This window comes from Cydia amplana, chromosome 4 (assembly GCF_948474715.1).
Source record: "Cydia amplana chromosome 4, ilCydAmpl1.1, whole genome shotgun sequence".
Classification (NCBI taxonomy): Eukaryota; Metazoa; Arthropoda; class Insecta; order Lepidoptera; family Tortricidae; genus Cydia; species Cydia amplana.
In genome coordinates this window covers 7,183,353-7,198,524 of record NC_086072.1, presented here as the reverse complement: position 1 = coordinate 7,198,524, position 15,172 = coordinate 7,183,353, and the positions used below count along the sequence as shown (strand labels likewise).

The following is a 15,172-nucleotide window of genomic DNA, read 5'->3' as shown; positions in this document are numbered from 1 at the left end:
TTTTTCAGCAATCATCCACAAACCACAGATGAAATAATGAAATTAAAAACGTGTTAGGTTCATATTTTATTAATGATGGATGTAGCGATATCCACTGTCCATAATTTAAATCTAGGGGTGAACTGGCATTGTTTTTGCATTTGCGCTGATTGATGACAACCCTGCCGGGCTGACTGCACTGTTAATAATATACGAACCTCCACAGTTCCACACCCAAATCAAACTATCGTAATGGACCAGCCATGTTATTATAGCTACTAGTTAACACTTGGACATAGGGACACCGATATCGCACTAGCGATCGATAGAGAATGGATTATTGGTTTGTGGTGATATTTCTACAGCACGCAGAATAAGGTATCTAAAAATAAATTATTTTACACCATGCATGAAATAAAGCACCAGAAGATTAATAGAGAAACGTAGACAGAAGTTATTTTTAGACACAATTTCTGTATAAAGCTATAAAGAGTAGGTTATTTGATTGTGACGTCACATGCTAGTGTTTCATATAAATTCCAATCGTTTAGACAATTCGGAAAAAGAAACTGATTTGACTAGCAGTCAAATACCCTATTATGAAAGACCATGAAAGGGTATAGAAAGGCTACCTACTCAATTTCTCAGGCCCAATTTTTAGAATAGGGCAGTGTAAAACAAAGAGTAGGTAAAGTAAGTATATTAGGGTGTTAAAGTAGTTAGGGCACTTAGGGAGTACAGGGATGACTAGGGAGAGGCGTGGGCACACGAGAAATATAGTTCGACTAAAAGCGATTTAAAAAACATTTATTATTTATTGATTCGGGTTAAAAAAAACTCTTTGGGATTTTGATAGTAGGTACCTACCTACAGCCAAATTTGTCTTGAATTAAATTTTCAAAAATTAAATTCTTGCTTTTGAGTAAGTACCTATGACGTAGTAGATACTACGTTTAAACCATGTTTAAACCCCATGAAGCTTCTCGTGTTGTGTTTACACGCACGGCATAACAATGTTACGCCATCTGACAGGCCCTGTTTGAGCAAGCTGTTAAAAAAGCCCCTCCCTCCAATTAGGGAGGCGCCGGTCCTGATTGGCCGTAATCCAGTTAGTATCGGAGACAAACTTCTGTTTGTAGTGTTCAGATGCACCTGTTTTCAAATACCTTTGTGTTGTCTTCATTGTTGTTGGTAAATAGCAAAGCATTCCGCCCACTATTTTCACAGGCTTGCATATTTTGAGACATTTAATAATTAGAGAAACTAATTTTAGTAAAAGTAGATCCTAAACAAATGTTCACCAAATCATATTTTTCGTTTATAAATAGTTTCTCTCCGCGTGAACTTACTTCAAAGATCCGGCTCGAAGGACCATGTAACTCGATAACAATAATATAGCTGGTCAACCAAATCTTGTCAGTAAAAAAAGGCGCGAAATTCAAATTTTCTATGGGACGATATCCCTTCGCGCCTACATTTTTCAAATTTGCCGCCTTTTTCTACTGTCAAGATCTGGTTGACCAAGTATACCTACATTGTAAGTGAAATATTGGAAACGAGGGTATTAACACGCGACAGACTACCGCAAAAAAAAATTTAATGGAATAATTTTTTTATTTAAGTGTGTCCTATTGGGGAGATGTTCATCGATGTTTTTGTATTTCATTGCCCTCGCCTCTAAGCAACTTCCAGGTCTAGTTACGTAGAAGAGTATTTATAAAGCTAATTACACTTGGCTTGGCTTGAGTAATGACCTTTGGGTCCCGTCATTGGTAAAGCTCGTGTCTAACGCCGTTTTGGATGTGTTTATTTATACATAAGTATAACTTGTAGCTTTGCAACGATGACGCGGATTAACAAAGCGAGTGGCTCGCTGCGTTGTTCACATGACGCATATACATTTACTCAGGCATAACGACTTTATCAGTAGAAAAAGGCGTCAAATTTAAAAAATGTAGGTGCGACGAGTGGACTTCCAATCTCATCCAAAATAGAGCGCTCAAATATCACCATAAATCGAAAATAGGAAATTAGCGCCAATTTTTGTTCTGATTAAATCGGTCGCTTTGATCATACCGTCTAGACTGGCCTTTACAGCAACAAATGTTAGAAATCTTTATTATCGCCTATAGATGGTCAACCAAATCTTGTCAGTAAAAAAAGGCGTGAAATTCAAATTTTTTATGGGATGACAGCCCTTCCTGCCTACATTTTTCAAATTTGCCGCCTTTTTCTACTGACAAGATTTGGTTGACCCAGTATGGTTATAGCCTGGCAAAAAACAGTAGAAATTAAAAAGTGGCAGTACTGTAGTGTTGTCCCTTTCATATCAATCTAAAGTAGAGTCCAGACGAGCTGGGCAAATCGACCGATTTGATCAGGAAAATAATTGGCGCCAAACTCATCTAGCGTCCAGCGTCCACACCTACACAAATTAATCACCAATTTGCATTCCATAGATACTAACATCGAAAATTGGCATTTTTGTGTCCGCACCTGCTGATTTGATCGGGGAATCAAATTGGCTTTTGCGTCCGCACGGCCTGATTCGATCGGACAATTTCATCAGATTGGCGAAAAATTGTCTCGTCTGGACTCCACTTAAGAAAAACGGGACGACACTACAGTGTTGCCACTTTTTAATTTCTACTCTTTTTGCTAGGCTGTAATTGTGTTCAATTTGGACACGTGATAAAATCTTGGGAAAATACAACTCATAAATGTCAGCACGTGACACTGACAATGACATGACACCCCGATTTGATATAATTTGTTTACATTTTTAGGATGAAGTGCCCATTGCATTTATTCAAATTTTATAAATTAACTTTATTGTAAATATATATTTTTAGATACAATATGAATTAGTTTATTGTAGTAGAGAAAACAAAAGATCTGATTAAGTGTGTTAGTACTATTTATGTAGTGTTAATTAGTATTTGAAATGCACAATGTCTATGAATTATGTTTTCGGTTTCTCTCTATTTCTACTCTTGCTTGTAGCATTGAATATATACTTTTTCTACACGTTAATACCGATGGGCAAAAAATCTGTAGACTTTAAAAACGTTCCCAGTATTAAACTAGATCAATCGCCTAGCGTATTTAAAGATATCTATGACTACCTCAACTATCTTCCTAGTCAGTATAAAAGTCGTAACTCCAAGTTCTTCACACTTCAAAAAACTTTACTGACTTCATTTAGTCCATCAGATAATATCCAAGATGATTGGCCAGATCTAAGCCAGGTATGTACTTTGTTGTGTATATTTTTATGAATCAAATCCCATTGAAATTACACCAGTATAAAGGCCCTACAAAATAATAATAAAAAAAACCATTGAATCAAAATAACAATGCCAGCTCCAGAATGTTTCTTCATGAAACTAGATAAATAAATACTAAGATCTACTGTTTTTCCTTTTTAGTTGTGCAATACAAATCTGTCTTGTTTTATGCTGTGCCTGGATAAAGACTTAATTTATCAAAGGATGCAGTATCAACTGCCTTGCTCTATAAGAATGATATGTACAGCCCCAGAGGACTACAGTCCTGTCTCCAGGGTTGGGCAAAATACTGGCTTCCACGTATTTGAAATACAAATTACAAAATACATTTTTAAAAGTATTTGAAATACAAAATACAAACTACTTTGGTGACGGGTATTTGAAATACAAAATACAAATTACAGTGTTTAAAATAATGTATTTCAATTACAAAATATACCTTTATTTATTTTTTTGTTTAGCATTTAGTTTTAACGTTAACGAATATCCTTTCATATAAACTTATAGGGTCATTGCGCTAGTTTTCGTCCAGCTCTAGTTTACGTCCACTTGACGAAATTTGAATATATACCTACATTCCTGCACAAAGGCGGACCCCGGGTCCTCGCGCCCCGCGCGGGGGCACAGCTGGGATTGACGCCAGGATGATGATGATGATGATTCCTGCACAAATTTGGACTGATTTCAATCCTTATGTCTAAGGCGTCTAAGCAATATATCTGTCAACATATAACAATGATATTTCGCAAAAAGGAAGCGCTGGTGGCCTAGCGGTAAGAGCGTGCGACTTGCAATCCGGAGGTCGCGAGTTCGAACCCCGGCTCGAACCAATGAGTTTTTCGGAACTATGTACGAAATATCATTTGATATTTACCAGTCGCTTTTCGGTGAAGGAAAACATCGTGAGGAAACCGGACTAATTCCAATTACGGCCCTAGTTTACCCTCTGGGTTGGAAGGTCAGATGGCAGTCGCTATCGTAAAAACTAGTGCCAACGCCAATTACTGGGATTAGTTTCCAAGCGGACCCCAGGCTCCCATGAGCCGTGGCAAAATGCCGGGACAACGCGAGGAAGATGAAGATTTCGCAAAAAGTAGTAAATTAAAAATGAAATATATATTTGATAATCCGTCTAGTCGTCGAAAACTAGTGCATGGACGGAAACTACTGCAATGACCCTATCCCCTAGATTTAAACGAAAAGTTCCCCGCAGAAGTTGACCTAATATAGATCCAGTATCCAGCCAATGAAAATTGTATCTCGGCTGGATCGGAGGTTCGCGGTCGGCTCACAGCTTGTGCGAGAGATTAGACATTTTAGGATTATAGAATTTAATAAAATGTATTTATAGAAATGTATTTTGAAGCTTGAAGTATTTGAAATACAAAATACTAAATACATGTGAGTGCAGTATTTGAAATACCAAATACAAAATACTTTTGAGGTAGTATTTGAAATACAAATAGAAAATACTAATTTGTATTTCAAATACGTATTTCAAATACATGTAATTGAAATACTGCCCAACCCTGCCTGTCTCTAGTACTTAATGTCAGTGAAATTAAAATCATTCCTAATTGGAACATAGGTGCATGTCTTATTTTATTTTATAAAAAAAAAATATTTATATTTGCTAAACTTTAGTTTAAATATGCTGCTTAGACTGTACAATAAATAAATAAGTTGCATATATTTAGGTAGGCACTGGAAGTTCACTATACCCTCACAAGAATAGTGTTGCGGGACAAATGTTACACGCTATGAAGACAGCACCCATAGTCCTGGTTGACAATGCACCTAAAGGAACGCAACTAAAATTGCTTCTGCTATTAGAGGTAAGATCTGACATATAATGTTACAGTGGTGTTTGTACAACTGTACATTGAAACACATTTAAGTAAAGTAAATTCATTTATGAGGGGGTGTCAATTTTGTTCCAAAGCGTAATCTCGAGCCTAATTTCTTAATTTTTTACAATAGTTGTATTAACTAATCTTTCAGGGGAAACAGAAGCTGTACTTCAAACCAAAGAGGTATGAGAGAGATCATATAATTCATGGGAGTATTGTGGCTGGTTTTGATAGGCACAACTCCGAAGTGTTTGCTTACTATCTTGCCATGACTCTGAACTTCACTTGGATACCTCCCTCTGTAATAAGGAAAATTCATGTGGATAGAGAAATAGTTCCTGTTGCTACAATAGGATTGAAAAGAACTATGATAAGAAATGGTAAATGATGGAATTTTGTTCATGCATGATATAATTTTGAGATCATAATACATTGATATTGAAAATAAAATCTGATCTAATACCACAGAATCTAGATACCACAATACCAAGAAGTTATTTCTCAGCTATTAGTGCACTGCCAAATTTATATTCAATCAGTAATTATAAGTAGGTCAAAGTCAATACAGTTAAATATTAGACTTGGCAAGAGGCCTATAATTCTTGTAGAATTTTCCCAACATTGTGCAATGACTACTTAGGGCCGGTACAGATGGTCTGCAACCCGTCTGCGACTTGTATGGGAACTGCACTCCGACATTGCAGTTGGCGTGCAGATCTCATACAAATTGCAGTTGGGTTGCAGTCCATTTGTATCAGCCCTTAGTGTATAAGATTGTATTTTGTAACTGGTCATGTGGAAAAAATCTTATATGGTGTATTTCAACACATATGTATTACAAAATGTTTGAACTAAATTAAATTAATCTGATGTTTATTTACTCCTGTGGGAAATATATTAAATAGTAGTTTGTGTTACAAGGAATCAAAATGATATATTTCCGTCAAGGGCGTACATTGAATCCTGAATGAAGCGATGGATTCTAAAGTAGAATCCTGAGCGTAACGAGGGATTCAAGTGTTAACGCCCAAGACGAAATAATTTTGATACCGTGTGACACATACTGCTTTTTACATCAACTATGAGGAAAATAAAAAAAATCTTAGTGTTGACACAGTCTGATGCTTAAACAGATTATTTAAACTAAAAAAATAATGTGCAAAAAATGTAAAAATAATGTGCTAGAACAGAAAAGTGTTACTTTGATCCCTCCTAGCAGGGAGGAAAAGTGCCACTTTGATCCCTCCTAGCAGGGAAGAAAAAGCTCTTTTCCGAATAGATGGTGTGAAAAAATATTTTGTTTTACATTCCAGGCAATGGTGGGCGTTGTATCTATGGCAAATGCTTTTATTGTAAGATAAATGAGACTGTATGCCCCGACAATAAGGGCGAGATTGAAGGAGCAGCAATCTTATACTTAGACAAACCATTCCAATTCCAAGTGTTCAAGTCGCCGTGGCACCGCAACTACAGAGACTCTAAGCTAATGGAATGGCAAAGAGATAATGATTTTTGTAAGTAAGTAAGTTTTGAATTAACATTACATTAGAAACCCAATAGGGTAAACGCACTCGCGGCCGCATTGCCTCGGGCGAGGCACGTCTCCGCCAACCGAGCTGAGGGCCTACCGCGAACCACGTTCGACGTGTTACCTCTTTGTCGCACTTGTAAATTCGTAAGTATGTGTGACAGGGAGACAACACCTCGAACGTGGTTCGCGGTAGGCCCTCTATTTCGCGCGGCAGTTTCCTCGCGAGGTGTCTCGTTCTGTGTGGACCCGCGTAATGAGGTGTCAGGATGAACACACAATGATAAAACATTTTTGGAGACTAACTAGTCATATTTTACTTATAAAATATATAAGTACTTAAGTACATAATAGGGTAAAGATCGGTTTTCCTAGGATAGCGGTGCCGTCATATAGCGGCCGTCTCCATACTAAATAATACGGCTAAATATGGATGTCGTAGTATTTGTATGGCGACGGCCGCTATATGACGGCACCGCTATCGGAGGAAACCAAAGCTTAACCCCATGCATTTATTGAAATGTTGACTAGTATGTGTTCTTCCTAACCCGCATGTGTTATTATGCTTTCAGAAAAGTTATGGGAACTTTGAGCACAAAAAGAATATTAGACTTGGTAGATATATCAATATTCGACTTTCTGATCCAAAATGGAGATAGACACCGTTACGAAATGTATAAAGACAGAATTCTACTTCTGGATAATGGAAAAGGTCTTGGAAATCCAGCGGTTGATGAATTGGATATATTAGCTCCACTTTACCAATGTTGCATGTAAGTAAGCTTGGCAATACTTTAGGTACTTACCATAGTGTAAAACTATACAGAGTGTCTATTTGAAGTAATTGATACAGTGTATTTTTTTATGTTATGTTTTTCTTTTCAGTATAAGACTAACGACATGGAAATACCTAGAGCTGCTGTCTGGTAGCAGCCTCACTGAGACAATCAAACTAATGTCCGCATTTCAAGGTGCAAAGTTGGTGACGGAAGACCATTTCAAAGCAGTGGAACGCAGGCTTCTGAAAGTGTATGCCACTGTACAATATTGCATTGGGAGACATGGTAGTGCCAAAGTTTTTAAAGCTTAATGGTGATATTCCAACGAGATAGGGCATAGCAATAGTCAGTCATGGATGTTGATGATTGTACAACCTTAGATTTGTAAGGGAAACTCAAATATAATGAATAAGAATAATTGTTTGTTTAGAATGTGTGGACTAGTGTATTGAACACTATGAAAATTTTAAAAATAAATATACCGATTTTATCATTGACGTATAATATCTAAGGACGGGCTAATGGGGCACTAAACATCGTACTAGTTCAGCGGTGCTACCCACGAATTCCAACCAATCGTGCAGTCTAACGCGACTAGTTGCGACCAATAGCGCGCGTAATGCGAACTCGTCAACCAATCGCGCGCGTGATGCGAACTCATCAACCAATCGGGTTGTAGCGATTTCACACCGCTGTACTGGCCCCTGTCATGCCTCATTATTATTGCCCGTAAAGCCAGTCCCTAGATATTTATGTCAATGGATTTTATGGTTTGGGTTTTAATTTACATTGTTTCTGCGTCGGTGCGTGTTCATGCTCCAAGGTCACGGTGCGGTGCGATAGTGTGTTACCACTTGTCAAAGGATTGTCTCAGAGAAGTCAGAGAGAATCATACTATCTTTGTCGTACTAGCACCCAAAAGAAAAGGATAAGTATAGTTTTCTTTGTGCTTATTTACTGAAAAATTGGTTTGAACAACTATAGCTGGTCAAGCAAATCTTGTCAGTAAAAAAAGGCGCGAAATTCAAATTTTCTATGGATCGATATAGGATCTGCTTGACCAGCTTTATATAAGTTCATGGTCGGGGGTCATGAATCCAGTATTTTAAATAGATCAGGCATGAGGGGTGGGAGGAAATGACCGAACGGGATAGTCTTATGTTATGTATCATGTATAGTCCGTCAACCAAATCTTGTCAGTAGCAATGTAAAGCAAACTAAAGTAGGGCAACACTCAAAGAGCAGTATTGCGCTAAGAAAAGCAGCAATGTACATCGAACCAAAAGATTTTTTTTTCCGCTGAGCGCGCCCTGCGTACGTCAATTCAAATTGTCACTCGCGGTTTATTTAAAAAATTTGAATCATGGACGGACAATTTAAAAGCGATGTTAAAACAATGTTAATCAAAATGATGAACAAATTTGAAGATATCAAAAACAACTCCCTATTGTAGTGCTTATATTCTCTTTGTTCCCTATCTATGTCTTCTAAGTTTACTAAAATAAAATCATATCAAAATGCAGATAGATAGTGCATATATTTGTTATTTACAATATAATATGCCACTTGTTAATGAAAATTAGTGTACTCTTCTGGATGAATATGACATACCTGTGTAATTTTTTTGATTGGTATATATTGTACAATAGGATTACATATTAAAAATAAAACAACTGATATTTGGGTGTTTATTTAATTTAAAGGTAAATAAGATAAGGGTCACTTTAGCTTACACTATAATTCAGGTCATTAATTGAAAAAATATAATGAAGTTACCAATGTTACCGGGTCACTTCAACCAAGCATAATAATCTGTAGTATTCTATTGCATCTTTGTAAATAGTCACAACTGATTGCTGAAAATATTAGACATGTGGGCCTATGGACGGTTTCCAGGACACAATTTATGGTCTTGTTGGATAGATTTAGGCATACGTTTTAATTTTATTTATGCCTTTTAACCCTAAAACAAAAAAACTGAACATAATCTTAAAAGTTCGAAAGAGTTCTTCCAGTATGTACTTGTCATAACCTCAATTTTTAGTAATGTTTACCATCAACGAGCATGATTGTACATTGTAGGCCCCTTAGCTTTGCTTATTCTTATTTAATATATTGGTATTTAATGGTGACAGCAGAAATATCTCTTGAAACAGAAACGATTCAGATTGACAACCAAATGAAAACAAATAAGGTGACGGCTGTCATTCACGATCCACATTCCACAGATAAAACACAGATGACACGCATTTTGGAATTATTCGAACACAGTGTTGCTAACCGGCGATTTTTCAAATTTGCCGCCTTTTACTACTGACAAGATTTGGTTGACGGACTTTATCTTTCAGTAGAATTAGCAGCGAAAGCGCTATTATTGTTTGTCCTTGTCACGGTTTCACATTTTTCTTAAATTCCCCACCGTAAAGTAGTATGGATTATGGTGGGCAACAAATAAATTCGACCAATCATAGTGTCGCATTGCGTATGTTTTGTCCCTCACGGACGCACGCGTATACCAGATTTATTAGGATCCTACCTTCTATGTTAAAAGGCCTTTACGCTGTCAATGTCGGCCCGTTGGGTCCGCTAGTGCCTAGTGCACATATTTTTTACAACGGGGGATATTACAAGATCAGTTAAATTAGGCTGTATTACAAGGCAATAAAGCATTTTGTCGTTTTGTATTTTTTTTTATTAGCAATAAAAATTACGATCAGAATTGAGTAGTTGTTCATCAAATCAAACAGATCGTGTTGACAGTGTTGCCAGATCGTACCTTTTAGTACGGTTTTACGTACTATTTTTGGACCTTGCGTACCTTTTTTGTACGCAGCGTACATCGTACTAAAACCGTACCTTTTGATGTACGATTGTTTATCAACTTTTTTTTTCGTTATATTGGTTCAGGATGGTTTGTTCAGGGCAAAATATCTAATCTGACAACAATAGCCACCATAAAAAGTACCATGTACTATAGAAAATACACGTTTCTTTAGTTGCAGTCGGCAGTTGTGTCTTTCTTACCTGTGCTTTGCTAATAGTAATAGTAATTAGTTAATGTAGTCTTAAGGATAAAAATTGCCACACCCTACCAGGGTGCCATGTGATCTGTTTCTATTGTAACATCTATTATATTGTACCATGGTGTGCAATAAACGATACCTATACTATACTATACTAATATCGTTTATTGCAAACCATGGTACAATAGAATAGATGTTACAATGGAAAAAGATGACATGGGACCCTGATAGGTTATTGGCAATTATCCATAAAACTACATTAAATAATTTATGTGTAATATTATTAATATTGCTTTGTGATTGATTCTAATGCAGTTGCTCGAGAAATAATAAAAACGCTAAAAGAAATTAAAAAAATGATAAAGAATTTGTTCTCGGGCTTTCAGGTATCTAAGTCATATCATGTCCATAAATCCTACTTGTTTATCTTACCAATCTTATTCAAATGCATTTCTTTTTAATTTATATACTTATGTACATTTGCATATCCAGTAGAAAGTTACTTAGTCATCTGAGTGTATTTCGTTTTATTTGGCATTATTATCCAGATTACAAAACTCAGGTAGTCAAAATTCAGCCAGCCATTTATAGCCGGACAACTTATTCAGTATAAAATGGTGCGAAATTTAAGTTTTCTATTGGACCATAACCCTTCGCACCATTTTTTTTAGATTTGCCGCTTTTTTCAACTGACGGAAATGGCTTGACAAATTTTATTTTTCATGTACCTATATCAATGCAAACCAAATCAAAATTGGTTAACTAAGTATGACGTGTACACTACACTTAGTGTACACTTAGTCTAACCAACTGGTCAAACCAATTTGTCAGTCAGTAACAATCAGGAAAACTATACTCATCCACCCACCATACCCCCACCCACATAGAAATATTGTTTCTGTAAGAAAATTTTACTAATAAAAAAAAAAGCGGCCAAGTGCGAGTCGGACTCGCCCATGAAGGGTTCCGTATTTAGGCGATTTATGACGTATTAAAAAAAAACTACTTACTAGATCTCGTTCAAACCAATTTTTGGTGGAAGTTTACATGGTAATGTACATCATATATTTTTTTTAGTTTTATCATTCTCTTATTTTAGAAGTTACAGGGGGGGGGGGGACACACATTTTACCACTTTGGAAGTGTCTCTCGCGCAAACTATTCAGTTTAGAAAAAAATGATATTAGAAACCTCAATATCATTTTTGAAGACCTATCCATAGATACCCCACACGTATGGGTTTGTAGAAAAAAAAATTTTTGAGTTTCAGTTCGAAGTATGGAACCCCAAAAATTTATTGTTTTTTTTCTATTTTTGTGTGAAAATCTTAATGCGGTTCACAGAATACATCTACTTACCAAGTTTCAACAGTATAGTTCTTATAGTTTCGGAGAAAAGTGGCTGTGACATACGGACGGACAGACAGACGGACAGACGGACAGACAGACAGACAGACATGACGAATCTATAAGGGTTCCGTTTTTTGCCATTTGGCTACGGAACCCTAAAAACCGTACCTTTTTTATCAAAATCGTACCTTTTTTGACGTACGACTGTACATAAGCTGGAAGCGCTCTGGCAACACTGCGTGTTGATTTGATAGTGACATAAGCAAGATATAAGAAAAGGTGGGATTTTCTCTGATATTCGAGCCATTCATGTTAAAAATGATAGCTCCCGTTAAAGATCATTTTCTGTATTTTGCCTATGGTAGCAATTTACTGAAAAAACGAATTCGTATTAATAATCCTACAGCAGAATTCCTGGGCATCGGCCGGCTTGATGTAAGTACTCAAGAAGCTTATCAGTTTACATTGTTTATTTAAAAAATTCTAAGCGTATCTCGCCAATATACTCTCCTTTAAGAATAAAATCCTTCTTTAAAAATATAGAAACAACCTTAAACTAAATTAATACCTATTAAGTAAATCTGCAGTGGAATCAGTTTATTATGATTATGACTGCGAAAGCCCTTGCTACACGGTCGCCGACAAGCCCCTCAGACCGCGTGGCCTTGGTCTGGACGGACCGTGTAGACAGTTGTTTCCAACAAAATTTGACCAAAACTGACCAAGGTCAGACCAAGGACAGACGGTTAGAAGGCTTGTCGGCGACCGTGTAGCAAGGGCTTTATACTTACCAACCGCTTACTATGCTTATTACCTTACTGTGCAAAGTTTGGTTTTCATATAAAATTCTTTGTAATGAAGTTGGATAAGATGACTTCGCTTATAGTGACAAATAGCTTACTATGACCTATAAATCCTATTTTCATTAGCCAAAAGTAAGTAGTACCTAGGTACTCCCGAGGTAATTATTTTTATAATAGATCACATCTTAAAATCTATAAACAAAAAATCGTACTGTTAAGATAGGTGATGTAATACCTATTTCTATACAATATAAATAAATTATTATAAATGTATTATTTCTTGGCAATATATGATCAACTTAACTTGATTTTTTTTCAGAATCATATACTTGATTTCATAAAGTATTCTGACCACTGGCGGGGAACTTCTGCTACTATAGTACCTAAACAAGGTTCAATTATATGGGGAGCTATCTGGAGGTTGCATAACAATGATATGCCAGCATTAGACTGGTTAGTCCCCGCTCATAGACAGTAGACACAAAAATATTTAAAGATTATAACTGCTATAATAAGGTCCTATATATACTATATTGATTCCAGGCAAGAAGGTGTAGAATCTAACTGGTATTTTCCTAAAACAGTGGAAATTACCACACCAGATGGTCAAACAGTGGAATGCCGCACTTATCAACAGACTATCAACCCACCACCCCGAGAGGAGGATGAGGAGATACCAGTGGACCGGAGACCGTCCATCACCTACCTCAATGTGATCTTGAAGGGAGCAGAAGAATGTCAACTGCCTCCAGATTACATGGAAAAGCTAAATAAGTTACCTCATAATGGCCAAGAGGCCTCTCCCAATATGATTGCAAAATTGGATTTATGAAATTGTGCATTTAAAATTAATGACTTGATTAAATTAAAATATATTTTTATTATACTGTTATGATATGTTTTTATTTCGTATAGGTATAGGTAGTTCTAGATAGTATAATACGTACTGCTCCAATGTTTTATGGTCAGTGAATTGTCAACCAACGTGAGGTACGCCATAAAGTCCGGAGCCATACAGCACATGACCTGGTAATTATAGCTGGTCAAGCAGATCTTGTCAGTAGAAAAGGCGGCAAATTTGAAAAATGTAGGCGCGAAGGGATGATATCGTCCCATAGAAAATTTGACTTTCGCGCCTTTTTTACTGATAAGATCTGCTTGACCATCTATACTCTATAGTAATAAGTTTCATCAAACTGCATACTGAAAAGTATTTTTGGTTAGATGGGAGAAAACATTTACACGGCAAAGGGTTATGAATATGAAATAAAAAGCAGAAATAAACCTAAATATATCTTTATTTCAAATAATGTGTATTTTACACATGGAAGATATAAACGGCCAAAGTTAAGGGTCTCAATCTCATGATTATTTAATAACAAAGTGATGTGAAAATGAATCAGATTCAATCCTCTCAATAAAAAAACATGTTGAACATTGTTTCCTTAATATTTTCCAATTGCCATCAATGTGCCAAGATACTGTTTCTTAATATTTAACATGAGAACCTTCCATTTGAGACTTGCACCTAGTACTTTAGTGTAAAATAGCATTGAATGTGAACAAAATACTGGACTTGACAAATTACTAATACATAAGTAGTAAGAAAGATTCATTACACTGATTTAATAACACAAATGCTGTAGGAGTTGCAACAATCGTGTAGATTTAATCTACTTCACTCTAGATTTGTGTCGACGCATATAAAAATTTCCTCGAAACTTGGTAGTGGGCTAATAGTAGCCCACTACCAAGTAGTACTACTTTATAGAAAGTTGATTTTTTTTTAAATTTTCGGACTTTTGCAAGTTTGATATACGTCGACACGTTTGATTATCGATAAATTAATTACCAACTAGTGCATTAGTATAATCTATTTACTCCCACCGATGTATACTCCGTTTCCGTGTTGGCGTTAATCTAAATGCACGCAACTTATTGTATACTTTTGTTTTACCTATATTAATTAAAAATATTACGTGATTCAGTTAGTCACTTCTGGAAAGATACAACAGTCATTTGCATATTAGTGACAAAATTTGTAAAAAGCAACACATTGATTTTTTAAGACTAGCGTGACAACTCTTGTATCTCCCCCTCTTGATAAAATCATTAATGATTACAATATATTATCTAAGTAATGAAAATCCATTCTCCTAAACGAGAAGATAATTTCTTAAAAACTAAAAAAGTTTATAGAAACTAAATTTTATAATTCTTGACATAAACGTTAAAATGAGCATCGAATGTTTTCAAATTAGGTTTTTAATTTATAGCAAACACAAAAAGATGATTAACATACAAAAGTCTCACTTAGAAAATTAAAAATTGGATTGCCACTGGGAAGGCGATACTTTGAGTGGGGATCTTATGGACTTGAAATTCGTCTGCTCTTTTGCTATCAAATAAAAAAAAAGGTTAATGATAATATAGGATCAAAATTATAATTTATCATTTGTAGTCTGCTTAACTAGAACAACTATTAAACAGCCAGTAGGCAGGTAGGCACGCCGATCGATTACTATATATTTTTGGAACGAAGTTCCTTATAGGCTAGGCGAAAAAAAGTGTCGT

At 36.0% G+C, this 15,172-nt stretch overlaps 2 protein-coding genes and 1 long non-coding RNA gene across 3 annotated transcripts; all 3 read left to right on the top strand.

The window, feature by feature from the left end:
• The first annotated feature begins 2,771 nt into the window (after positions 1-2,771).
• On the top strand, positions 2,772-7,736 carry LOC134663146 (glycosaminoglycan xylosylkinase homolog). The gene is made up of 6 exons (XM_063519488.1): positions 2,772-3,227; positions 4,964-5,101; positions 5,268-5,496; positions 6,430-6,634; positions 7,217-7,417; positions 7,530-7,736. The coding sequence occupies exons 1-6, from the start codon at positions 2,931-2,933 to the stop codon at positions 7,732-7,734; spliced, it is 1,275 nt and encodes a 424-aa protein (XP_063375558.1). The 5' UTR covers positions 2,772-2,930; the 3' UTR covers positions 7,735-7,736.
• A 4,339-nt stretch (positions 7,737-12,075) lies between these two features.
• On the top strand, positions 12,076-13,490 carry LOC134647592 (gamma-glutamylcyclotransferase-like). Its single transcript, XM_063501946.1, has 3 exons — positions 12,076-12,230; positions 12,918-13,051; positions 13,142-13,490. Exons 1-3 carry the CDS (start codon positions 12,105-12,107, stop codon positions 13,428-13,430), a joined length of 549 nt encoding a protein of 182 aa, XP_063358016.1. The 5' UTR covers positions 12,076-12,104; the 3' UTR covers positions 13,431-13,490.
• A 726-nt stretch (positions 13,491-14,216) lies between these two features.
• LOC134663145 (uncharacterized) lies at positions 14,217-14,646 on the top strand. Its single transcript, XR_010098127.1, has 2 exons — positions 14,217-14,323; positions 14,374-14,646. It is a non-coding gene; the product is annotated as an uncharacterized LOC134663145 (long non-coding RNA).
• The last annotated feature ends 526 nt before the right edge of the window (positions 14,647-15,172 follow it).